This window comes from Tyto alba, unplaced genomic scaffold (genome assembly GCF_018691265.1).
Source record: "Tyto alba isolate M040663 unplaced genomic scaffold, T.alba_DEE_v4.0 Super-Scaffold_45, whole genome shotgun sequence".
In the NCBI taxonomy this organism is placed as follows: Eukaryota; Metazoa; Chordata; class Aves; order Strigiformes; family Tytonidae; genus Tyto; species Tyto alba.
The window spans coordinates 31,598,280-31,624,485 of record NW_024881321.1 but is presented as its reverse complement, the minus strand read 5'-3'; the positions used below and the strand labels follow the sequence as shown (position 1 = coordinate 31,624,485).

At 42.0% G+C, this 26,206-nt stretch overlaps 2 protein-coding genes across 2 annotated transcripts; one reads left to right on the top strand and one right to left on the bottom strand.

The window, feature by feature from the left end:
* The first annotated feature begins 336 nt into the window (after nt 1–336).
* On the top strand, nt 337–12,122 carry POGLUT2 (protein O-glucosyltransferase 2). Its single transcript, XM_032997149.2, has 10 exons — nt 337–935; nt 3,119–3,324; nt 3,738–3,943; nt 4,717–4,794; nt 8,411–8,583; nt 9,533–9,770; nt 10,349–10,558; nt 10,932–11,021; nt 11,565–11,669; nt 11,891–12,122. The coding sequence occupies exons 1-10, from the start codon at nt 769–771 to the stop codon at nt 11,906–11,908; spliced, it is 1,491 nt and encodes a 496-aa protein (XP_032853040.2). The 5' UTR covers nt 337–768; the 3' UTR covers nt 11,909–12,122.
* Nucleotides 12,123–14,177: 2,055 nt separating this feature from the next.
* On the bottom strand, nt 14,178–20,365 carry TEX30 (testis expressed 30). Its single transcript, XM_042806261.1, has 5 exons — nt 20,333–20,365; nt 19,030–19,260; nt 17,496–17,547; nt 15,762–15,970; nt 14,178–14,539 (listed from the first exon to the last, which is right to left on the bottom strand). The coding sequence occupies exons 1-5, from the start codon at nt 20,348–20,350 to the stop codon at nt 14,366–14,368; spliced, it is 684 nt and encodes a 227-aa protein (XP_042662195.1). The 5' UTR covers nt 20,351–20,365; the 3' UTR covers nt 14,178–14,365.
* Nucleotides 20,366–26,206: the final 5,841 nt, after the last annotated feature.

The window sequence follows — 26,206 nt, the reverse complement described above, 5'->3', positions numbered from 1 at the left end:
CCCCTTCCCTCCACTCCAGGCAATCCACGAGTGACCTGAGCTACCGGACGTCCCACGCCTCCTTCAGCTGCTCCGGGGAGGGTTTGGAAAACTTGCTTTCCCCGCTTGTGAACTCTTTTATTTCTCACCCTGATGTTGCGGAAAACGGGAGCGAACGGAGGCGACTCGCTCTGACGACACGGAGACACCCGAAGGCGTTAAGTGTCAAAGACACGGACGGAGCCGGCCTTTCCTCTGCGATGGGTCTCGGCAAAACCCCCGGGGGCTGAGGCGCCCTGGGATAACGCCGTGCGGGCCCCCAACGGCCGGAAGTGCTGCTGCGGCGCCCGCCCCCCGCCCCGCCCCGCCCCGCCCCACTCCCCTCAGGCGCGGCGGGGACGGTTCCCCGCGCGGCCGGGCCGGCAGCCGGGCGCAGGGACAGGGAGGCAGCGGCCGCCCCGCGATCCCGCTCTCGGCCCCGCGATCCCGCTCTCGGCCCCGCGATCCCGCTCTCGGCCCCGCGATCCCGCTCTCGGCCCCGCGATCCCGCTCTCGGCCCCGCGATCCCGCTCTCGGCCCCGCGATCCCGCTCTCGGCCCCGCGATCCCGCTCTCGGCCCCGCGATCCCGCTCTCGGCCCCGCGATCCCGCTCTCCGCCCCGCGATCCCGCTCTCCGCCCCGCTCCATGCAGCCGCGCCGGGGGCGGGACTCCCCGGTGCCGCGGTGAGGGAAGGAGGAAGGTCCCGGCCGCGCCTCGGCGGTGTTTCTCCGTCAGGGGAAGCGCTGTAAATGCGCGGCCTGTGGGCGCTCTGCGTCGCCCTGGGAGCCGTTGCGGCGGGGGCCGCCGGGCGGCTGAGCCCCGAGCGCAGCGCGGTATGGGGGCCCGGGCTGCGGGCGGAGGCTGCCCTCCCCGCTCGCTATTTTTACGTGCAGGCCGTGGACGCCGAAGGGCAGAGGTAAGCGCGGCGTGCTTATCACGGATATTGTGGGCAGGAAAAAAAAAATAAAAAAAAAATCCGAGAAATTGGTTTAAAAAGTCACGTTCCCTGCCCACCGATCCCCTCCCGGTCAGGAGGGTGACGGGAGTTACCTGGGAGTTACCTGTCGGCACCTCCCCACGGGTGCGTGACTTGACCCACGCTGGGCAGCCGCTTAAATATTTGCGGGCTCTGGGACTTTGGGAATTGCTGGATTCTTTGTGGGGGAGTGAAGCGTTCTGCTCCCCACCGCCCCCCCCACCCCCCCGCCTTGAATCGCAGCGGTGCTCCAGCCTCGGCGTGGCTGAGCTTCCCCGCCCACGTCCCAGCTGAACCGCTTCCACCTTTTAGTCAGAAATTGACTTGGGAATTTCTTGTGGAAAGGGGAAGCTGAAGGCTCCCTACATGACTTTTTCTGTATATCACTTAAAAAAAACCCTAATTAATCTTTTTAGGAGTATCAAGTAGCTGCACAAGGGGATGAGATAAGAGGATGAAAATGTTCCAACAGCAAAACCACGTGTATTAGTCCAAACAGCAATTTATGATTTATTCTGCTTTGTCAAAACCTTAACAATAACTAATATATTTAATTTATTATATACCTGCTCAGGTGTCCTGCTTGTTTCCACTATTAGGAATGTCAATATTTTTCCAAACATGTAGGCACAAAATCAGTAGAGTCACTTAGGAATTACTCTATAGGCCACTACGTAAACTTTATAGAAATGAAATAGGTAAACTTAGTTTTCAAAGGACACTTATATCTTTTCCATTTCTACAGGAAAGAAACCCTGACTGTGAAAGCTAGAAAGGAGCTCAGAGTGCTCCATCCAGGTTGTCCAGATTAGATGCACGGTGGCACATGCAAGTCTGGAAGCTGTCAGTTCAGTTTATTTTGGAGATTAAATATTTCCTGCATTTAGTTGAACAGGCAGCTCTCTAGTATGTCTGGACAAGTTTCAGGAAAGGTGACCAGGCTGCTGGTCTGTAATCCATTAGTCCATCCACTCCCACCACTTTATCCCAATCTTTCCCTACATATGTGGGATCATGTTTAAAGAGATGGAAAAAAAGTTGGCAGATGCAGCTTTTTGCACTAACTTTGTTAATACCTCAATGCTAAATGATAACTTAATGATTTTTCAGATTATTTTGTTTTCTGTGACTGGTGTACGATGAACTTTACCAAAATGTCAGAAGTACACGTTGAATGACATGATCCCACTATAACATTTTTTTCCTACCAAGACACTGACATTTGTACTACCTGATTTTTTCCCCCCATATCATCTACCGTAATGATTAAGTTTAACTTTGTTCTTTACTTTCTTAAATACTACCTGGAAAATTAAATAATCTGGAACATTTTGCTTCTATATATAAAATAACAGATTTCTTAAGGTGCTAAAGTGAAGCTTGTTAGTATTTTTCTTTTTTTTTTATAGAATCAGAATGGTTTGGGTTGGAAGAGACTTTTAAAAGATCATCTAGCTCCAACCCCCCTGCCATGGGCAGGGACACCTTCCCCCAGCCCAGGGGGCTCCCAGCCCCGTCCAACCTGGCCTTGAACCCTTCCAGGGAGGGGGCAGCCACAGCTGCTCTGGGCACCCTGTGCCAGGGTCTCACCACCCTCACAGTGAAGAATTTCTTCCTTATATCCAATCTAAATCTACCGTCTGTCAGTTTAAAACTGTTACCCCTTGTCCTGTCCCTACAGGACAGGACACCAAGATATATGTACCAAGATCTGTTTATCTGCATGCTCTCTACCTTCCCACTGTTTCACACTCGCACTACTACTAATCAAGGGCTATGCTGAATTTTTAAAAGTGCTCTGCTCCCATGTAATCAATGACCATATTTCCAACCCTGTTCAACATGTAGGGCACCAGCTGATTTTGGAGGTGTGTTCATGAGTATATCTGAGTGGTGCCTTTCTGATACCTAGTGCTTCTAGCAGCACGAGGCGTTTTAGATAGCCTAACAGACTTCTTTGGAAAAATCATGCCTTGCTTGTGAATGTTAGGATGTGCTCGTAAAGACTGAGCGTGGCTCAATGAAGTCACTGGAAATCTGTCAACTTGAAAAGGAATGGATCAGACTGAGAAAGCTGTTGTGTGTTTCCTTTTTTATTAAGCTCCCACTTATTCTCTGGGTAGGTTGACTTCATCACCAGGTGAAAATACATTCCAGGTGAAGATCACTGCTCCTGATGAACAGTTCACTCGGGTTGGTGTGCAAGTATTAGACAGGAAAGATGGTTCCTTCCTTGTGAGATACAGGATGTATGCAAGCTACAAAAACCTGAAGATAGAAGTCAAAACTGGAGAGAAACATGTTGCAAAGTCTCCATATATTTTAAAAGGTAAGAAGCAGCACTACATGCAGATTTCCTGTCATGGCATTTTCTCATGACTGCATCCAGGAACATCTTCTAGGAGTAGCATAGAATTCTGCAGGTCCTCAGTACTTCTCCAGACTATCAAATCCCATTGGAATTATGGATTCATTATAAATATCCTGCACATACTATTCAAAATAATAAAAAGAAGCAAATGCTGTGAAGCTGCTGCCAGGCAAATACACGTAGAGGGCTCATGCAGAAGCTGGTGTAGCTTGGCATGATTCCATTGGAGTCAAAACAAGTTCAAACGTGTCTATTTAGAGTTGCTGGAGGTTTGGTCCTAAGCAATGCTCAGTGCCTGACCCTCTTTTGTGGTCTCAACATTGCAACAGTGTGACATATCGAAAAGAAAGTAATAATTGTGTTCCTAATAGGACCTGTTTACCATGAAAACTGTGACTGCCCTCAGGAGGAGAGCAGTGCATGGCTGGAAGAGATGAAATGCCCTCAAGTCATTCCACAGATTCAAAGAGACCTAGCAAATTTTCCCATTGTTGATCCAGATAAGATTGCAAAAGAAATTCCACAGAGGTTTGGACAAAGACAGAGTTTGTGTCATTACACCATCAAAGATAATGAGGTACGGAATGGGTTGATCTGAAGTCCATACCGGGGTTGGTCATACAGCTAGGCTGTTTGGCTGTTCCCAGTTGACATGCTTCTTATAATCTGTTTTTTTAAGAAACTTCCTTTGCTTGCTTCTCTGTCCTTGAATACTTTGCAGTTTGTATATGAGCTCAACAATATCTGTCCTACTTTGTAAAGTGCTTTTTGTCCACGTTACAACTGAAGGAATTGAAGCACAGTGAAGGCAGATTACTTTCCAAGCCATCAATATGAGTACTGGGCACAGACCCAAGTCTCCTAAACACTAATTCAGTTTCCTGTTCTCTGAGTAATATTGCTGTGGAGTCTCATGGTCGTCTAATTTGACGTGCATCAATAAACTGTTGTGCATAATTCTGAGGTAAAGAAATACCACTTTTAGCTCCACTGAGGATCAGAGCTACAATTCCTTTTTAACAGAACTGTACTGACGTCAGTAGAGTTCCATATGGAAATGCGAACACTAAAACACAACAGCAAGAGGCAACCAGTTTCTGTTTCCGTGAGACAGACCTAAAACATCTGCAGAAGCAGGCAAAGCTTGTCCTTTTTTTTTTTTTTTTTTTGGTTGCTTTTCTGTGATGAGTTAGAGAGATGAGATTTCTAAAGCTTCCCAGCTAATTCATAAATGTATACAGCCATGCAATCTGTCTGACTAGTTACTAAGTGATTAAAAGAGCTCTAAATTGTGCTAGCCGTTCTCTGAAATGAAAACACCAGACTAGTAAACCCTTTGTTTATCTTCAGGTTTATATAAAGACATATGGAGAACATGTTGGTTTCAGGATTTTCATGGATGCCATACTGCTTTCTTTGACAAGAAAAGTGAGTATATATGTACAGTCATTTATTCTCTGACTCCTAATTTATAGAAGCCTGGGCTTAACAAATATAATTCAGCATATTTGCTGCTATTTCTGTTAAAAAGCTCTTCTTGTTCTTTGATGAATAATGGAAAGGTCAGAGGGATTTTCATTGTTTGAAGTTGGCATGTTCTAGATTGCTATCTGATCAGTGTATGGAGTATCACAAATGTTAATTGAATAGCAGGCTTTTATAGGAGTTTGATAAGATTTGGACAGAGTGTGGTTGCTTCTCTGTAGACTAAATAAATCATCCTGTAGCATCTAACAGAAAATTCTGTCTCTGCTAGTACATTTTACAGGATGACTGAAAAAAACCAATAGGGAATGTATACTGTTCTCCATTAAATTCCACGTGTTGAAAACAGACAGGAATGGTTGAGAAGGAATACCAAAAGCCCCACAGGTGGCGTGTGGGGAAGCTCTCTTGATCTACAAGCAAAAAGCACCATGCAGACTCTTTTCTAGGGAAACACTGAGAAAAAACCTGACATTATGTACATAGTGGTAGAATATAGTGGGACTGAAGTTTCAGCACACACAAATACGTGATTATTATGTAAAGAGAGTAGTAAGAGAAATACAAAGATATCTGAGTTAATATTTGTTTTTGACTGCAAAAAGACAAAGCACTTTGTCTTTTACAAAGGAGAAGAACTACTGAAGTATGGATTTGTTCACCTAAAAAAAATTCCTTAAAAAATCAAATAAAAAATAAACACATTATTTATAAGCAGCTGAAAGATAAGGTTATTGGTATGAAACAGCATGGATTTACCATTAAAAAAAAAAAGTCATAACTGTAATTTCTTTCTATAAACAAGATAATAAGGTTCCTGTACAGGTTTTAAGTATTTTAATTTTAGTTTGGCGTTTGAGGGTAAGTCTTACAAAATTCTTGTAAACAAGATAGGAAAGCTTTTCCTGGAAGAAACTACTGTTATGTGCTTGGAAAGACTTACTTAAATAATAGTTGCCAATGTTTCCAGAGAGGCAAAAGGTGTCACAAATGTATTCTTCAGAGTTTTCTTCTAGGTTCAGTCCCCATTTAATGTCATTATATTTTGACTGAATGATGGACTAGAGAATATGCTTATTGAATTTTTAGATAACAAAAATGAAAGAACCTCTAAGAACCTCACAGTACAGCATCATAATTAAAAATTCTCTTAACAAGAGAACTTGTTTGGAAAAAGCGGATCAAGTGACAAGGCTAGAATATGACACAAAGGCTGGATAAAGTCACAGAGTTATGATACCTATTTAAAATAGGAAGTGAGTGGTTATTTTCTGCAGAAAAGTGTGAAGGTTACAGTGTCACAATTTTAACCTGAGTCAACAGTGGCACACTGTTGCAAAAAGCTCACCATACACATTAACAGACCAAACACATGAAAGAAATGTAAAGTAACCTTTCCACTACACTCCCGATTAGTAATCCATCAGTTATGCTACTGTGCCTGCCTCTGGGTGTCATGCTTCAAGACCGATGGTTCAGTTACTGACACTGCACAGAAAAGTAGTAAGAATGACTAGACATAAAAATGAAGGTTCATTTAAGCGGGGATGGCTTCAACTAGCAGTGTCTAAGACATGAATGTAGCCTTTAATTATCTAAAAGGTTGCTCTGTGGTAGATGGTAGTAACCTGTGTTCGGTGTCAGTGTTTTTGGACAAGAAATATTGGAATTGAATTGCATCAAAGGTATTTAGGCTAAACGTTGGAAAAGATTTGCTAACTCCAAAGACAGAAATAAATTTTACATGTCTAGAAAACACAGTTTGTCTCACCCCCATTGAATACTTAAGGAATTTCTATTAAGATGGTGTCACTGAAAGACAGTAGATCTGTTGGGTTGGAGAAGACGTAAGCTGTTGGATGAGTCTGCCACTGAGGATGTAGATAAAATATAATCTGTAGCTTGTCTATGTCCATTACAACCATTAGATGGCATTGTACTAATAAAGTTCAGGGTTGAAGATCAGAACGTGTGGCCAAGCCCCCTTCGAAATGAAGGTACACAGTAAAACCTCTTCTGTCGGTCTGTATACTGAAGACAAAAAGTACTGCTTTGGGTCTCTGTCTTTAGAATTTCTGGATGTCTCTGCCAAAGGTTTTCCCATGTCATCAAGTTAGAGAAGAGTATCTTCAACCATTTAGGAGGGTGTTTGATATTTGGCAAATTATTAATTTCTATTTCTGTCCATAAAGATAAATTAATTTAGAAACTTAATGAAACCTATTTGGGCCACAGAAGACTCCTGAAATGTGAGCCTGTGACCAGCCATTCTGATCTGAAGAATAAAGGAGTTTGAGAGGAGAAATGCTTTGATGCATATATATGATGAAGAGTCAGCAATATGTTTAAACTCCATCTTTATGTGTCTATACATATTTTGAGAATTATTAACATTCATAATTGTTCTTTCTTCAGAGAAGATATTTTCTCATGTAGATAATAAGATAGTTGATGAAAACACTTGAACAAAATGTCCTAATCACACACATACAATCATGATCTCTAAATTATCTGTTAGTAGTGAGGACAGAGATCTTGGAGTTATTCCAATAGTTTTTTAAAAATGCTAGTATAATAATAATTAGATGCTCATAATACTCAAATATCCGATTAAGACTTATTAAGGAGGGAGGCAAAAACAAAAGAAAAAAAGATTGCCACACTATAAAACCTGTGAGATGCCCATCTTGTGAAAACCGTGAAGTTCATTTCACTTTTTCCAAAAGAAACTTCACAGCGAGAAGGCTGTTTGGGCATGGAAAGGCAAGCTAATTTGACTAGGATTCTTTTGCTTTGAAAGAGGCATCTGAGGGAAATGTAGTGGGGATACATATTTTAAAAAGATAATGTCATGAAGAGGGTGAACTAAGAACAGATACGGCATCGGTTCTGCACTGACATGATGCATGCCTTCAGGGTTCTGTAAAACTCAACCATATGTCGCCTTCAGCCTTCTGCTCTCCACATCGAAGTGTCCCACCATTTTCAGTTTCTTTTCACAAGGCAGCTGGTCTATCTTCCTGCCATGCCTGTTCATTTCTGTTACTTCTCTTCTGTTGGATTTAGTCATCGTGCAGACACAGGGCATATCAGTTCACTGATGTGACAGAAAACTAATTTACCACCCAACAGCAATTTTTTATACGGTCAACAAGGTGGTTCAACTCACCTTGGAACTATGCAATTGGTTCCTGGATCCCAGTGCAAGCCTAGTACAAAGATTGTGTGGCCAATCATGTAAAGTATAGCAAGAAACCACCCTTTAAACTGGGGTGTTCCTATCCCTTAAAAAAAAAAAAAAAAAAAAAAAAAAGAGAGATCATTTATGTGACTGTGCAAATCTTTAAAAGAAAAAAAAAACTATCTTGCAGGCTTTATTCTGTGGTCTCAGTTCTTCTAACATGCTTATAAACCTTAATGATTTATTACAGGTACATTAAGTGTATTAGAGACCTGGCTATTTTTTCTCTTAGTGAGGTTGTTTTCAAAATGCAAGATGCCAGCAGAAGAATACTGTTTTGTATTAAAATGTGTTTGTGCCTACTCTGCTTCTGTTTAGGTGAAAATGCCAGATGTAGAATTTTTTGTTAATTTGGGGGACTGGCCTCTGGAGAAGAAGAAGTCCCCACAGAACCTGCACCCCATCTTCTCATGGTGTGGGTCCACTGAGTCAAAGGACATTGTCATGCCAACCTATGACTTAACAGATTCGGTTTTGGAGACTATGGGACGGTAAGCAATTGCTTAAAATTTTCACAAAATTCACAGTGAACGATCTTCCAAAAAGATACTGAAGTATTAACAGTATATTAACTGGGTTTTGGCAGTAACTGTGTACTCAATATCTTAACATTAACCAAGTTATGGATTATATAACATAGATGACATATATTAAAATAATTCACTTTTATTTAAAAAATCAAAACTAATCGAAACATGTAAAAATCACTGAAAACAGCACTTAAATGCAATGTTTCAAGGGTAGGTATTGTGTTTATTTGCTTCGTTTCCCTCCCATGAATGTGTTGACAACTGGCCAGGTCTCTTTTTTTTTTTTTTTTCCTGATTTTTTTCAGAATCTTCTTTCTGTACCTTTTAAAAGTCCAACACATCCAGAATTCTCAACCTAGGACCTGCCATCTCCCACTCTGATTACTGATCATAACTGTCTTGGCAACTCCTCTGTTGCTGTCTTGAAACACCACAAAGCCAGCTTTTAAGAGACCTTTGTAATCCATTTTGAACCTGTTTATCATCTCACTGCGTTTAGTTCAGGTTCCTTGTCTTTATTACCAAGGCTTCTCCTAAATTTGCTCCCCTGTTTATCTGTTTTCATTTAGGAAAGCTTGTAAGGAATTGAAATATGTTGTATTAAGCTAGTTACCCTGCATCACCCTCTTCTGTCTGGCAACCATACCCACTTTTAGTGATTTTCTTCCCATGACAATGGACAGGTTCCACATGCCATGTTGTCACTGAACTGATGCTGTTTTGCCACAGGTCTGTGAACTTGACGTGACTTACCTGTTTTTATTGCTGAAAAAATACTGAAACAATACATATACAGGTGTGCTCATGACGTCATGCTTTGTATTTGCCTGTTGGTACTGTAAACTCTTAGGTAACTGCCCTCAAGAAAATTTCCAGTAGGCTTCACTGTTAAATCACTTCTCTCCTCCAGAGTCAGTCTGGATATGATGTCAGTTCAAGCAAATACTGGCCCATCATGGGAAGATAAGAATACCACAGCTTTCTGGAGAGGACGTGACAGCCGCAAAGAGAGGCTTGAACTTGTAAAACTCAGCAGAAAATACCCAGAGATCATAGATGCTGCTTTCACAAACTTCTTTTTTTTTAAACACGATGAAAGCCTCTATGGCCCCATTGTTAAGCACATTTCATTTTTTGATTTTTTTAAGGTAAGCCACTAACCATTTTCCATAAAACTAGGTTCTCATTATCAAGTAACTTTGTATATATTACTATTAATAAAGAGATTTTTAGTTTTTCAGCACACTACCAGTAACAAGCATGAATACGCATCCCCTCCAGTGGGATTAACTGCTCAGTCGCTCTTACACTGAGGCTAATAGTGTTTGATTTACATATAAAGGTTCTATAGAACCTGTGTAATCTATATAACTCCAAGTTCCTTTTTATTTCTTTTTCCTGATTTAGCGATCAGGACTACTAACATAACTAACATAGTGGGAAAATCAGTGGATGAAGTGGCATATCTACCCTCACATCCGAGAATGAGCGTCTAAGAATTTCCGGAGAACTTAATGGATGAAGAGGGCATCTCTGTGTACCCTGCACTGTGATGAATTCCAAACTAAATAATAAAAAGCTACTTAAACATTGATGCTTGCCTAGCCAATCCTACATTTCTCAATATCAGCAAGTCAGTAATACCAGTGCCCTCAGAATAATACAACCTAACCCAAGTCACTTGGATCTGCTGTTTGCTAATAACTTATGGTCATTTTCTTTCCAGTATAAATATCAAATTAATATAGATGGCACAGTGGCAGCATACAGATTGCCTTATCTGCTAGCAGGAAACAGTGTGGTGCTGAAGCAAGATTCCATCTACTATGAGCATTTTTATAATGAGCTGGAGCCATGGAAACATTATATTCCATTTAAAAGTGACCTGAGTGATCTACTAGAAAAACTACAGTGGGCAAAAGAACATGATGAAGAGGTAAATATACATTTAGAAGTACTCGGCCATATTTCTAGAAAAAAACAGAGAGAGGAAAAAGGGCATTTTTTGAAAACAGGAAAAAAAGAATCTGTTAAAAGGACTTAAAAATTATTGTCATCAGCTCCACAAATAAGAAAAACACTTTGAAAAAAATACATAATACTGCCCTTAATTTGAAATGAAACTTCAGAAAAAATAAGAGTATTTTCATAAGAATGCCTTAGTTTTAAAGTTAAGAATACTTAAATAAATAGAAATAAATTATCCTAAACTGTCAACACTATACTTAACTCCAGAATCAATACTGGCATCCTGAAATAACTACTATTTTTTGAGAACTTAAAAAAAAAACCTTTATTTTCTTTGACAGGCAAAAAATATTGCAAAATCTGGACAAGAATTTGCAAGAAACAATCTCATGGGAGACCACATTTTTTGTTACTATTTCAAACTTTTCCAGGTTAGTATATTTTTAATGGCTACTGCCAGAAAAACAGAAATCCTGCCGAAAAAATTCAGGGCAACTGAGCTGCTGGAAATCGACCAGTCCAGTACTTGAAGCCACAAAGCGAGCAGCAGCAATTAAGAACTTCAGCTGGTTTACAAATACTGTACACACTTATTTCCTATTAAACCCCTTAAGCCTATGCTGGCGCTTTGAGCAAAGCACTCAGAACCCATAAACCTTGATCTAATCTGCAAGAATACGTTGCCCAGAATGATCAAAGAACTCCACATCAAGCACACACCCTGGGAACCACGGCCGGCTGAGAATATCTGTGCATTAGCACTGAGATCTCGAAGCTCCAGGGAGGCACCCGCAGGGGCTCCTGGCTGCAGCTCAGGGTCTGCTTACCCTGTGTGTGTGACACGTATGGAGTAACAGATTGTGTAGCCCCAGAGTTTTCACAAAATTACTCAACGGAGTTGGTGCAGTATTTACGACCAGATGTACAGTCTAACAAGTTTATGAATTAACGAGACCTTCCTTTTTTAAAACTAGGAATATGCCAACTTGCAAGTGACTGAGCCAAAAATCAGAGATGGGATGGAGAAAGTGCAGCAGCCTAACGATGACCTTTTTCCCTGTACATGCCACAGAAAAAAGGTACAGTCCATACAGCGTTAAATGTAAAGTGCTGTGTGTCTTGAGGTCTTATTCAACTAAATTGAAACAGGTGTTGCAGAATACCCCAGGGTATCAGTTGCCAGACCAGACCAAAAATGCCTATCGAACTTAGAAGCACCTCTTAATGTACTTGCAGGACTAAGCAGTTAAAAATTGAGTTTCCAATTAACTGAAAAATGTTTCTTCTTTCTTGACTGCAGGCCAAAGATGAACTCTGACAGAAAGAAATAAAATAATTTTTTGAATATTTACCTACATTCAGACTGTCATCTTAAGAAGAAAATTTTGGATTAAAATGCCAGTGGATATGAAGTTTACTGTATCATGATCTACATATGGAAGAAAACCAAGCACCCCCTCTTCCCTTTTTATCATGTCTTGTTCAAAAACGGTTTTATAATTTTTTTTTTAATAAAAACCATCTTTCTATCAGTCATGTGTTACTGTCCAGAGATACCTTGGAAATGCAGGTACTTTTTACTCATGCTTGTTCTGCTGAGTCTATTTACAAGCATATTCTGCAAAAAAAGGGTAGATGAGAATTGTAAATCTACTCCCCCACCCACGTATCTAGCCAAAGTAATCTTTTTCAGACCCTAACTTTGTTCCTTCTGAGATAATCATCATTCTCAAAGACAGTGATATGGGGTTTATATTGTATCTTTTGAACCTGAAGGAGAAACACAGTGCTGCTGGACACCTCAGAAATAATAGATAAAAGTTTTAAGTTCCATACGATTTTTCACAGATGCTTTGTCTGTGAAGCTCAGTCTCTTTGGCAATAATGAAAAGAATTCAGTAGCACTGAGCAGTGACTACTGAAACGGAACTGGTCGTTGTTTCAACAGTCCAGTCTATTTTTAAAATACCTGCTTCTCCACTGATACTAAGTAATTCAGCTGTTACTTTTGAGCGTATCAACATCATCTGAAAATGATCCATAGATGGATTTGAAGTCAAGTCTAAATTCATCAAATTCTGAAGTTAATACATGTTTCCAATCCAAAGTGAGGATTTATTTTCTCTGTAACACAGACGACCAATTTAAAATCCACATAGCTGTTTTCTTTGAAAACATTCAGACACGTGTTATGCTTACTGAGCAATATTACTGCTGGGAGACCAGCATTCTTGAGACATCTTGTGAGAAACAACAGAAAAATATTGTATCTCAGTAACATTTTTAATTGCCTATTTTTACTGCAGTAAAAGCAAGCCTAAGGAATAGTTTGGTCATGCAGTAAACAATATATGTTCTAATTTAACTATACTAACCTACAGTCTTGAATAGATTTTTTTATTTCTATACAATACAGCACCAAAATTAAGCTTAATCTGATCTAAGCACCTGACGAAAACACCACAGAAATCCTGTCAGCTCACCAGGGCTGACTGAGCGTGCGTTGAAGCACCTCTGCACCGCCACTTACAACAGCTCCTCCAGCAAACCAAACCAAACCAAAGCTCCTCCAGGCCAAAGCCACCTGCTCACATCCAGCAAGCTGCAAGCCATAAAGGTGCACAACGACCAGAGGAGGTTTTGGGGAACCTTTGGCAGCAGAGATGAGACCACCAGCTGAGGAGACACCACCAAGACGCTTTCCTCAGGACCAAGCAGCCATTTCATCTCGGGGGCCATCGTTCCCATGACTTGGCTGAAAGTAATTAATATATTGCTCTAACCTTTGGTTACACCTGCAGGCTGCTCACAGCCCATAATGGGGAAGCCTGCAGCCACAAGCACACACAAAGTATTTCATCCACTTTGCAAGTTCAGGGCTCAGCTGAAGACCCAAGGGCCTCCTGCTGATGGGTAACGAGGCCCAGACCCCCACCTGCCTCTTCTGAGCCCTCCCAACAGAAGCCTCGTGCAACAGCTCATACCTGCCTCCTCCTCCAGGACTTCCAATTTATAATTTGTCTTTTCCCAGTTTCTATTTAAGTCTTCCACACCCATCTCTCCAGAGCGCCCCTGAGACCAGTCCTTCACACAAGGGAAGTTGCTGGGGGGCGACTTTTCAAACCTGTGACCCGTGTTCTTCGCTCCTCGCACACAACCGTGCCTGCATTACCTCCTCCTCTTCTTCCTCCCCACGCAGGCCAAGAATCTGGCGCCTTGGGGTACTGACACTGTAAATGACAAGAGTTTCCTCTCCCTGTGTCACGGGTTTTGAAGCGCACTGGAGTGCCAAGGAACGGCACCGAGGCAGAGCAGTACCACCCCACCCAGCCAGCCTCAGGGGCGCTGCTCACAGAACTCTACACCTCAGCAGGTTTTAATTTCAAACACATACAGCATCAGTAATATACTCAGAAATGAAGGGCACCTAAAGATTTGCTGTCAAAATAGATTTTTTTCCATTATATTACTCCAAATATGAGTCAAAAACATTTACTTAGTGCTCTGCATTACTAAGTGTTGTATATAGTTATTTGCATAGAAAACAATGCTGCCACCATAGTAAGTATTCTGTAAATTCTCTGTCCTTCCTTTAAAAAGTTCTTTATTGTTTTGCATATTTTTTTTTTATTCATACAAAAAAGAAGTGTTATTTGCACTTCCACTTAGACCTCTGAAAATACACGTTTTAAAAAATATGCCTTTTGGAAATAACAAACTCTGATTTGCCACATTTAGGAAAAGCTAAATGAAGACACTGCTTAAACACAGCAAATCATTTGTGCTCCAGTTCAATATTCTCTCTAAGCCAAGAAAAAACTTGAGCATTTATTTCTTCCATGACATCGTCTGCTGTTCGTCCTTTGACTGCCATCCCATGGTTTGCTTTATCAATCCAATGGATTTTTTTAGGGGCTTTCATTCTGCTTGCCACACCTTCTAGCAATTGCTGAGGAGAAAACAGGAATGAAAAAGTTAGACCATCAGCTGCTACAAACTGTGCGACTCTTCGATGCGTCTCGCTTTGCCCGTGCAACACATAATTGGCAGCTCTTAAAAACAAAACGGATCCGCATGCACATTAGGAACACCTTGCTACAGAAGATGTGATGATACCCTGTTCAGTAATGGCATTTGCTCAAAGGCTCGCCCTCGCTCAAACACAGCATCGCAGAAAAGGAGAACTTCAAAACCTGCGAAGGTCACAACCCTGCGCAGGCTCCTTCCCCCCGCTGACAGAGGAATCCCCTTTTACCGCCAGAGGGTAGTACCAGCAGTAAAGTGACACAAGGGCTTAGGTCAGATCTGTCTACAGCAGCACAGTAGCAATGTAATTCCCTCGGGACTGGCTTCCACTCCTTTCAACTTTCTCAGCAAACAGATCGAAGAACCAGCTCAGTAAGCCTTAACAATTTCCCCATTAAGAGGGCGCTCCGAGGATCTGCTGGTTGCTAGCCCGACTTATTTTGGTGACAACTCCTCCCAAAAGCATTACGACTCCTTAAGAACTGTCCAAGCATGGAAAATGCCAATTGCGCACGGTCCCAAATTCAAGCTAAACAATTAAAGAACAGACACCTAACTTTGCAAGAAAGCAAGGCAGAAACCCACTATATTCTCATCTCTGCACACATCTGTCACCTCTACAAAAATATCGCTTTATACCACACAAGTCTGACTTATGGGTAGAACTGCTGTGCTAAAAGAATTTGTCATGAAACCCTACTGAATGTGAAATAGGTAGTACAGCAGTGTTTGGTTTTGGGACCTGAAATGGTTAAAACAGAATAGCAAATAACTCACTCCTTCCATAGGCCGCTTTTAATTTGTTCAATCCTATCCAAAAAGGAAAAGCATTTAAATCAGCAGCATTTTAGTGGCCCAAAAATGAGTTTGCTAAAGTGGATCATCAAGCATGATCCAGAAGTTATAAGCAGCAAAAGAAAGCATCCCCAGCCTTCCTTACGTCCAGTGAAGTTTCCTACCCAAGGCTTCCCTCTGAAGGGAGACAGATATATAGAGAGATATAGATATAGATACAAATATATCTATCTATCTAGAGAAAGCTGTTAATCAACGTCACAGCTGTGTATACCACTACAGACATCACGCAGACTCATTCCTATTCCTCCCTATTACCCCTGCATAGCAAGATTTACAAGGGTACTCACTTTTTCACACATCTCATCTGCTGATCCCGAGACAAACAGCACTGGACACCTGATGAATAACAAATCTTCATCCCGGAGCTTGGACTGGAGTTTCGGTCGATGCAATGGGTAAGACAAACATACTAGACCTTGAACGAAGTCATTGTCGTCGTCATCCTGGCTAAGCTGACGTATCAGAGAGGCAGCAGCTCGTGAGCCCATGGAACGGCCTTTCTCCCATGTTAAAATCAAGAAAAAAAGTATATCTGCTGTCACCTCACCTACATTCTGTTTGAGTAAACCACTCCTAAAAACAATTCAACTGTGTTTCAGCGTGCCAGTAGTACAAGATGCTAGGGATGCTTTCATTCATCTACTCCATGAAAAATATTAACCCTAATTTCAACATTCTGTGCTAAAATATTTGTCTGGTTATATTACGATTTCCCACCCTTTCCACCACATTTAAAAAAGAAGGGAAAACAAACGAACAAACAAACAAAAAAAAACCCACAAAAACAAACAAAACAAACAAACAAACAAACAAACAACATAAATGGAGAGGGATCTTTTGCAATTCTGGAAGGAACAGCCCATCCTGATGGCAGGGGGAAGAGGTCCTGTGCTCCAGACCCTTGAAATTCCAGAGAGCAATGCTATTAACTTGTATCATTTTTATCATGCAACCTTAATCTTATCAGATTAAAAACAAAGTTCCGTGATCCTCCCACCCAAAACAAATCCAGCAACTGTTTATGCACACCTCAAACTTCAGCCTAAAAAACTGGGAGGGGGGGGTGAGGGGGAGGGGGGAAGATGTGTGAACTTGTAGAATGAAGTCCATCAGTAACATCAAGGGGTTTTCAAAATACCTCCTCAAAGAAGATGCAGTAAGCTGACAATGGTCTGTAATTAAGTGTTAGAAGGGGCTGATTCCAGTGGGTTTAATCTGCATCAGCACATACTTGGTTTCACTCAGTGAGAGAACATTCAGCACTTCCCGTATTAAGTTATTCCTAGTCACACCCATCTACTTCCCTTTTACACATAACTGATTTTCTGTCTGCCGCTGGGTTTTATCTACCAAAATCTGCTCTGGGAAAATGGGTTTTCCATTCACCAGTAACCAGAATTTTTCAAAACCTGCCGTTAAAAAGTACAAATGGACTATCAGAGAACTCATGCCCTGCCACTTACAAGTGACAAGCAAATTTTCTGCCAAAGTACCTGGAAAACATACTCTATTGCTCTTTCCTTCCTCCCTCTGTGGCATCACGGAGGGTGAACAGGTCTAGACGGCCACGCTCCCCAGAGAATCCGACGAAGGCACCAGGCTGGATGTCCCCACTGGCACCCGAGCCACCCGTGGGTGAGCTGAGCTGACCTGCACCCCCGCCTGGGGCTGCCACCAGCTACAGGGCTGGTAGCACCCAGCCACCCAAACACAGATCTGGCACCAAGGCTCCCACCCCAGTCAGTGGACTGCTAATCAACTACCGAAGGTTGCAGAGCATTCAGCTATCCGGCGGTAGCTGAATTGCTCTCCCGAGGAAATACTGACTAGGGGGAGTTTATTCAGCTTGTTCCCATGTGAGACAGCAAGGTTTCAGTGCCCACCCTGCACAGAAACCTGCCATCCACACCTGTTCACTCACTCCTTCCCAAAGCGGGACAGACTTACAGAAATTGAGTAATGACAGACTGCTATCATTAGAGGCAGTATAAAGAGAAAATTATAGGTAACAAAAACAGTACCTGCAAGGAAGACACCCGAAAGTTTATAATCATCAGAAAGCTTTAAGTATTCCTAAAGAAGTAAGATAAAGAGAAGCATTACAAGTCAAAACTAAGACAGCTGAGAGGCTGGGGATATTTTGGTTGGTAGCTAATAAATACAAAACAGGAAACTCTTTTAGCACTGCAGATTAAACAAAGAACAGGTACGTACAATTTGCTCTCACTTTTTCACAAGAACGCTTTTGTAACATTTTGCAGCAACAACATAATAAACATAAGCAATTTTACATTAGTTCTCAGCAAGTCTAAAATTTCAGATGCACTATCAAGTTACCAAAACATAAACGGTTACTCTGTATCAACTCACTTATAGTAACAGACCACATCCATGCTCTTAGCCTACCAAAAGGCAAAATAAGTTAGCAAAGATACCCTTCACTGAGGCTGAGGTCATGTATTTCCAATGAAAATTTTAAGACACAATCAGTCATGTCTGACAGAAAAGATAAAATTCAGCAACAATTTTTTCAGTTTTTTGGAGATAACTTAGATGTTATCTTGGCAGAGGCCTTTATATTAATATACTGTTGTGTAAAGGTAATTTAAACTCACTAACAACATTATGCTTCTTCAAAAAAGAATGGAGAACAGATGCACATTAAAGCTAACAAATTCTAACTTTAAATTAATGTACATATAATCACAATGACATCATGCACACTAATTCCTTAAGAACTGGACATGGTTTCCTGATAAAAATGTCTGATGCTCAATGCAAAGTGCTTAAGCTACCTTCCCATGCCCCAGTAATAGCTACGTAATCGGGAGAAAATTTCCACTCTTCCCTATGCACTCCAGAACAGGAAGATACTATAAACTGACACTATTGTAACAAAAGGTTGCTCATATTAACAAAATCTATATATAGAACATCTTAAGTAATGTTGCAGCAGCAGAAAGAGATAAGCACATGTATATAAAGTTTAAACTGATTTTGAAATCAAAAACTATGCAGGTACTAGGGCTCTCATACACTCTACTCCCAATCTCTTTTGCTTCAACTCCTCCTGCGACCCAAAGTCTCCTACTCCTTCCCCAAAGTCTCGTTGTTCTCTCAGCCACCAACCCTCAGAGACCCAGTACAATAATCAGGTCAGCTTTTTTTCTTCTCAAAACCACTCCCAAAGCTGTATCCCTTAATCCTCTTCTCCTCACCAAGCCCTCCCAGAACACCCAACCCTTGTTTCCATCCTACTCTCATTTTTTTCCCAGCTGTGAGCTTTCCCACAAAACACCCTTGCCTTTTTCACATCTTTTTCTCACACTTTTCCTTCTCTCCCTGAACTCAAACCCACAAACTTGCTGCAGCTGTTCCAGCTACTGTCATATAAAAATTGTTCCTGCTGTTTCTGTTCACAGGTAGTGCTCCATTTAGCTAACTATCACTTCTAATTTTACCACTGTTGCTTGACTAATCTCTGGTCATAGCTTAAGAAACCCAGAAGATGACACCTGTGGATCTAAGCTTTGGCAGATTTTGGTCACTTCTTACCACAACTGTTTTGAAGGCCTTACTCCTATAAGTAACATTAAGGCCTTTACAAGTAAACCGCAGGCACAGAACTCCATGGGATGCAAGATAGGCTGCCAAAGACACTAAGTGAGGGAAATTCATATCTCCTCCAGCTCCATGGGTAAGAATCACTCCATGTGTTGATTTCTTCTCTGGGACAGAGAAGATAGCATCAAGGTATTTGTTTCCAAAAGGTATTTTCACTTTAACCTAGAAATGAAACAAACAAACAAACAAACAAATGTTTCCAGTCTACACATTATGATGATGAAAAATCAGACAATTAGGAAAAAAATCAAAATTGCAAGTTCATTTTTATTTCTTCTGTTTAAGAGTACTAGATTAGTAACTCTCTGTCTCAAAGATTTTCCATGCAATAACAGACAAGTCACTTCATCACTCCACACCTTATTCTCCGCATTAGAAAATTAAGCATCCTTAGCTTCCAAGGATGCTTCAAGGTACAAACTGAAATGCCTCTTACCTTCTCTACATGTCTAGATCTAGCTATCTGAGAGCTAACTGCCGCACTTGACTTGAATACTCAAGTCGTCCCCAATAATCTTCTATAAGACAAAAATAAGGAGGAAACATGAACTCTTCCATAATTACAGCTTCCTATAGTGGAAAAAGTGTATTTATCTCCCCTCTCTCACAGATGTTATTAAATAAAAGAATTAAAAAAGGCCCTTAACATTTATCACAACCAAATTACTTTGGGTCCGTAGAGCCATATGGAGTATACAGGACTGAGAGAACTTCATGCTGGCAGCAATAATTGCTGTAGCTGCAGGACCCATGTACAAGCTTCATCGCAGAGGGAAAAGACCAAAAAACAGTATTATGAAAAGTGGATTTTAATATGCTGGCTTTATGCATTATATGCGACTAAAAGAAACACAGGAAGCACTTTTTTTTCATTAAGTGTTCAACAATAACTGACGGCAGATGTCACAAGATACGTATTTCATGTATGTGTAACAACCGATATTCTAAGATAAGCAAGACACTCTCTAACCAGCAGCCAAACCCACAGACAGACAGGAGGTGGCAGCCCAGGGAACATTTCCACATGTTCCCGCGGGACGGCAGCCTCCCCCCTCCCCGGGGCCTCACGAACCCCGCGCCGGGCTTTGCGGGCCGAGCAGAGCCACCCTCAACCCCCGGCCTCCACACGGGCGGCCCAGGGTCAGGGACCGGGACCGGGACGGCCGATTCCAGCCCTCCCCGGGCCGGGCCGGGCCCGGCGCCGCGAGGGGAACAACGGCGGCGGCGGCCATACCTCCGCCGTCCCGCTCATGCCGCTTGCCGAGCCGTGACGTCACGTGAATGACAGCTCATCCCTCCACTGCAGCTTGAGAAGGGGGGGGGGGGGGGCGGGCGGGCCGGGCCGGCTTGATTGGCGCGCAGATGTGCAACGCCCCGCCCCGAAGGGCGGGGCTAAGCAGCCGGCCTGCGCGGGGGCTTTGCCGGGGGGGTAATGGCGGAGGGAAAGGAGGGGCGGGGGGCAGGCGGTTCGGGGGTCGCAGTCGGCCGGGCCGGGGACACCAGTACGCAGGTATTGGTGAACTTGGCCGCCCTCATTCGTCCTTACAAGGTCTCGTCTCTACTTGAAGTTAGAGTATCCTCTTCTTAAACTGCGCATGTTCAGTGAGGAAGGGGATTTCCTTCGTGGGGGGCTTCTTTCTACTCGACCAAGAGTTTTTACTATGGTAATGAGGAAAGCTCACTCACAGTTCAAGTACTTCTCTCCTTAGTTTTATCAGCAGCTTTTGTTCCTGTGCGCTTATCTTGGTGTTTCCTTGTTTTAATCCCACTGTAGCTTCTTCAGGGTCTCTGTCAGCTTTACCAGTTCCTTTACCAGTTCCTGGCATTTTTTCACAACCCTCCTTTGGTCATTTTATCAATTTAAATGTAACAGTACCTGCGGGGTGTTGACAGCACCTGTATTACCAGCTGTTTTCCCCCCTGACATGGTCAAGTGCCCATCATGTGGGTGGAAGGCAGTAGTAACTATTTTAAAAAGCTGTTGCTGTATCATGAGGCAAAATGTAATAATAATAACTAGAGAGAAATTTAAAAATAATGGTTATTTGGTTGCTGAATTAATTATGTCTGAGTTGCACTGTTTGGAGAATTAACTCCCCATAAATAGTTTTTATTCACCTATACATGGAGAAAGAGCGCTAGTGATCATTCAGAAGAAATAAAGCCAATTACTTAGGAATTGCTTGGAAAGTCAGGTTCTCAGTGACTTCAAGGAGTACAGATGCTACAAAATATTAGGGGTTTGAAAATTGCGTTTAATGATTTAGCCAGGTGTGTAGGTAGAACAAGTACAATGAGTAGGGCTAGGCCATAGCAACAGGGTGAGTTGTTCCCATAGGAAAGGATATGCAAGAGAAGTTGAGAAGAAAGGGAACATGATGTGCTGTGACGTTATGTTCAGAGTCATAACAGGGCCATAAAACACTCAAAAGAATAATGGGAGAGACGGTTCTAAGAGGAGAAAACAGAAAGAGTCATTTATCATACAATTAAGTTGCTCATTGGCCCAAAACCCTGAACCATGGGGACTGAGGAGCCCAGGTAGTCAGTAGTTAGGTTCAGATAAATGGCCAAATGATTTTGTAACTTTTATGGATATGTGTGGTTCAGAGAATAAGGAACCAATAACATAGTAATGATGTAATGGGTAAAAATAATAATAACCAATGCAGGTGAAGGGCAGCTATAATGAGCAATTAGAAGCGGACATTGTATGCATGCTTATTATAATAAAGGAGAACAAAGAATGTTGGGGTATAAGTATTTGTGGGTTACAGCGTTTCGGTGGACACCTTTGGAAATGATCCCATGTCCCTGGTGTGTGTCTCTGCTTATCTAACTTCATGTAGATAAGTTTTTCTTACCCTGCAGATTTGCGACACAGATATGATCCTCACTGTGAGTTAGCTGTTTGGAGCGACATCGGACGATTTTTCTGGCAGCTGTCGTCACACTGGATCTATGTGACATTCACAAATCCAGGAAAGAGACTACGTGGCTAGCATTTTTAGGTACCAACATACAGCTGTCCCCTCAGCTGTGCTTCATTGTTGTGGTGGTGCAACTCTTCCCCTCACCATCCTCCTCCTTGCTGGGCCGCTGGTGCTTGGTGTGATTCCAACCCCCTCCTGGGCCACAGACCACCCTGAGGAGATAAGCACTGCTAATGGCAGTGAGCCAGGGCCGTAAGGCAACCCTTTAACGAGCCTGGCTCCTGCGCTCCCTGTCCATCAGAAACAGCCCATCACCTCCTCACAGCCTGGTACACCTGTACCTGGGATGTGGTCAAAGGAGAACAGTAACAGAACTGCACATCCACTGAGTCCTTGTGCAGCTGGTGGAAGGTGCCAGAGTACTGTAGAGTTGGAGCTAGGCTAGAGTGAAAATTACCTGACAAAAGTCAGTTGTCTTCGACCCTGTAAATAGCGGCCCCAGGTGAGACCCTCTGAGCTCTCCTGGATCGCATCGGGCTGGTGCCCACCATCTCCCCTGAACTGGGATGTCTTTCAGGTACAAAAAACCTTAAGGGGTCATCTGCTGTTAGAGCTGATGGGAGGCCAGCTCGAGTCTCAGTTATCACCAGCTGAGGAATGCCGATGCATTGTATTTACCCTAAACTTGAGCTAGTTTACCGTAACTTTGAGCTAGTTTCTCTTTCACCCGCTTTCTCTCTCTGCTTACTGATACGTTTTTGGGTATACACAGTTATTTTCACGAGTGTGGGTACCTACTTATTGCACTGGATCCATATACTTCTGACTGTGTGTTTGTACTTGTGTTTGTGAATGTGGATATATATAGATGTATTGATTTAAGGTACCGTATAGTAAGTTAGTGTGAATCTTGTCATCTTTGAATCTGTAGTTAAGTCGCTATTTTAATTATAACATATTCTACAGTTGTTTTGTAAATCTTTAAATTGGTTAATGATTAAGTGCTGTTAGTCATTAGTATATCTTGATTTGCTGCTAAATCATTACTGTGTTAGTACCTGCATCCATGATAAATTGGCATAGTCGGCAGGATGACAAGCAGAATCACCGAATACTTACAAAACCACAGTATCCAACCAAATTCCACCCTCTCAGAGGATTGGGCTTACAATAGTTGGCATAATTGGGAAGAGGTGGAAAAACAGTTAACTGATGCTAGAGGTACAACTAAAGTTGGAAAAGATAAAGGTATAATTTGTAAAATGTTGAGAGTGTGCCTAGAAGCTGCCCGCCAGGAACGAGGAAAATTTAGTCGTACAAGACAAGATTTGCAAAATGAGATTGCAGGGCTCAAATCCACTGAGCTGCTGTTACCAATTAAAATAGAACAGCTGCAAAAAAAAAAAAAAAAAAAAAAAGTTAAAGGATACCAATCAGAACAAGAAAAACTGTGGGGATGCATTGAAATGGTGCTAATGCAGTCTCCAAACCCCCCTGATACAGTTCAAATCAGAAAATTAATTGCATCCCCTGAAGACTGGGATGGTAATATTTGGAGTGATTCAAATAATAACTCAGGCAAAAATAGTTCTTTCCAACCGCCTGAGTCCACCCCACTCACAATAAGACCGATTAACAAAACAGAAGAAACAACAAGACCTCCTCGGGGTGGTGTGAGAAATCGGGTCAGTGAAACAACCCCGTCTGATCCAACTCAAATGGCCAATTTACAAGATCATTATGGCCGTAAACCTGGAGAAACTGAAACTGAATACCTTTGGAGAGTATCTCTAAACAAGAGAGATGATAGAATTTTACTAGATGGAAATGAAGCCAGTGGCTATTGGGGTCCTGGTGTCTTTTTGAATGCTGGTCCCAATCCCCTGAATGACCCCCACTCACTGACAAGCAGAGTGGCATTTTGGGCTGGTGTCATCAATGCCTTACTGAGAGCAGAACCTCTGTTGATACCTACTGAAGAGGGAAGACATATGGAAAATTAAAAATTGTCAGTAGTGACAAGGTCTGTTTAAAGGACTGCTTAATGTAGTAATGTCTTGTTTGTAGTCCTGCTTAAGAGTGTGCCTAGTGAAGAAATATTTGTGAATGTCACGCTTGAGCCCACAGAATGAAGGTACACTTTATCTATGACTAACAGGCTTGAGCCTGTCTGCTTACATGATTTAGGTACACTCCTGTCTATGAAAAACAAGGTAATGGAAGAAGGACACTGAAGCTTGCAGAACTACCAGGTGCAACTGGTTTTGTGGTCTCAGCTGTACGGGAAAAGGGAAGACAGAACCAAGTTCACAGAAAGGACACTGTGCTGAAGATGAGAACGATGAAGTAAACGACCACTGGAGGTCCTAGAAGACCACCTAGAGACCGTAGTGCGCATGCGGAAGTAGGCGGCAGCATATTATAATGTTTTCTCAGAGAAGTAATGAATATGATAATTAGTTGTTGGAAATTACATGAATATGTAAGTGAACTGTGTATAAATATCATAAACTCCACTCCGGTGGTACACGTATTATGAGGAATGATCCCCCTATGCGTCCAACACATTGAATAAAGAATACCTGCTTAATAGCTATTACGGCTACTAAGACTGAATTCTTGGCTTCACTGTCAAATCTCTAAATGAGCGCTCCACAGCCTTTACAAAGGCTGCCTGTATTCAAGCAATGCATCAACGTGATCCTACTGATGTTCCTGTTTTGGCACCTGTAGCTCCTGCTATACTTAAACTTTTGATAAAAGGAGCCCCTGCCGCACTCAAACCTTTCCTCATTGCAAAGCAAGATGAGATCCAGAGAGTCTTAAGTTATAACAAATTGGTAAACATAGCACAGACTGTTGGAAATGGTGAGGAAGGGGAATTAGAACAGAGGGAATTACACACTTGGGCGATGCTATTGCATGAAGCTGTATATCATGCCCGAGAAATGGGATGGAATGAAATTCCCAGTGAAACGGAAAACACAGGTTGCGCTGTTAAGCAAATTTAACAATTGTATCATAAGTCCCAGGAACAAAAGTCCTCTGGCTGACAATTTAGGGATCAGGAGTGGAGAAACAAACTATGGAAACAAGCATTGTCACTAGGAATTCCTGGAGCCTAGGTTCGGAGACAGCCTACTGGCGTTATTCTGAGTCTAATTCAGGCATTTCAAAAATGTAACACTTTGAATGCTCCAACTACTCCATCACCAGCTCCCAGAGAGGGAGATAACCCTTTCCTCCCACAGGGATATAAACACTCACCCACAATTGCTTATGTGGTGCTTGCTGAACTTTTGCAGACAGTTTTACTCCCTAAAATGATAAAACTCTATCAGTATATAGTTGATACTCTAATTGGAGTAACCTCTCCTGAAAAAGTGGGAGAAGAAGCAGCAACAGTTGGGCAAACATCGCATGAAGCAAAAATTGAAATTCCACCTGAAAAATGTCAGGGACCAAGCAAAGTGAAATTTCTGAGCACTTGCTGGATTGCTGGAAGCGCAGCAATTCCACCAGGCACTCTTAAATAAAATAAAGCAATCACAAATGCCCCAATCTAGAAAACAATTACAACTAATGGGTACTTTAGGATATGGGAGGAAACATGTACCTGAATTCTCCATCATTGCCATCCACTGTATTCACTTTTACAAAAAGGAAAACCATGGAAATGGGACTCGGAACATGAAGAAGCAATTAAAACTTTGATATGGGAATTAAAAACATATCAGTCTCTAGGATGCATCCATCCTTGTGACCCTGTAATAGCAGAATGAGGTTTTGCAGAACATGGTACTTACTGTAACTTATTACAAACTGGTCCTGGCAGACCTAAAAGACCTTTACTGTTCAGCTCAACTGCATTTAAAGAGACAGAACAAAGATATTCAGAGTGGGAAAATGGTCTTTTGTCTTTAGTCTGTGCAATTAAACAAGTTGAGAAAATACGTCAAGAACAAGCTGTTCAGACTAGAGGTCCATTTAATTTGTTAGACACAATTCTAAAAGAAAACGCACAAAACCCTGCAATTAGGAAATGGTATGCCTATCTAGTGGGTGTAGCAGATGAAATGCAATTGACTGAAGGACATACAAAAGTTTCAAAATTACAAATGCCTATTAACACTGACTCACTAGAGTTACAACAACCGTTTAAACCTTCACTAATT

What these genes read in the sequence shown, in the direction of transcription:
- POGLUT2 (XM_032997149.2), top strand. Translation starts at nt 769, where the DNA reads ATGCGCGGCCTGTGGGCGCTCTGCGTCGCCCTGGGAGCCGTTGCGGCG. An exon ending in GTCTCCATATATTTTAAAAG is followed by an intron (nt 3,325 to 3,737) that starts GTAAGAAGCAGC and finishes TGTTCCTAATAG; the next exon opens with GACCTGTTTACCATGAAAAC. An exon ending in GTTTTGGAGACTATGGGACG is followed by an intron (nt 8,584 to 9,532) that starts GTAAGCAATTGC and finishes TCTCTCCTCCAG; the next exon opens with AGTCAGTCTGGATATGATGT.
- TEX30 (XM_042806261.1), bottom strand. An exon ending in TTCGGGTGTCTTCCTTGCAG is followed by an intron (nt 15,971 to 17,495) that starts GTACTGTTTTTG and finishes CATGGGAGAAAG; the next exon opens with GCCGTTCCATGGGCTCACGA. An exon ending in CAGATGAGATGTGTGAAAAA is followed by an intron (nt 14,540 to 15,761) that starts GTGAGTACCCTT and finishes TTTTCTCCTCAG; the next exon opens with CAATTGCTAGAAGGTGTGGC.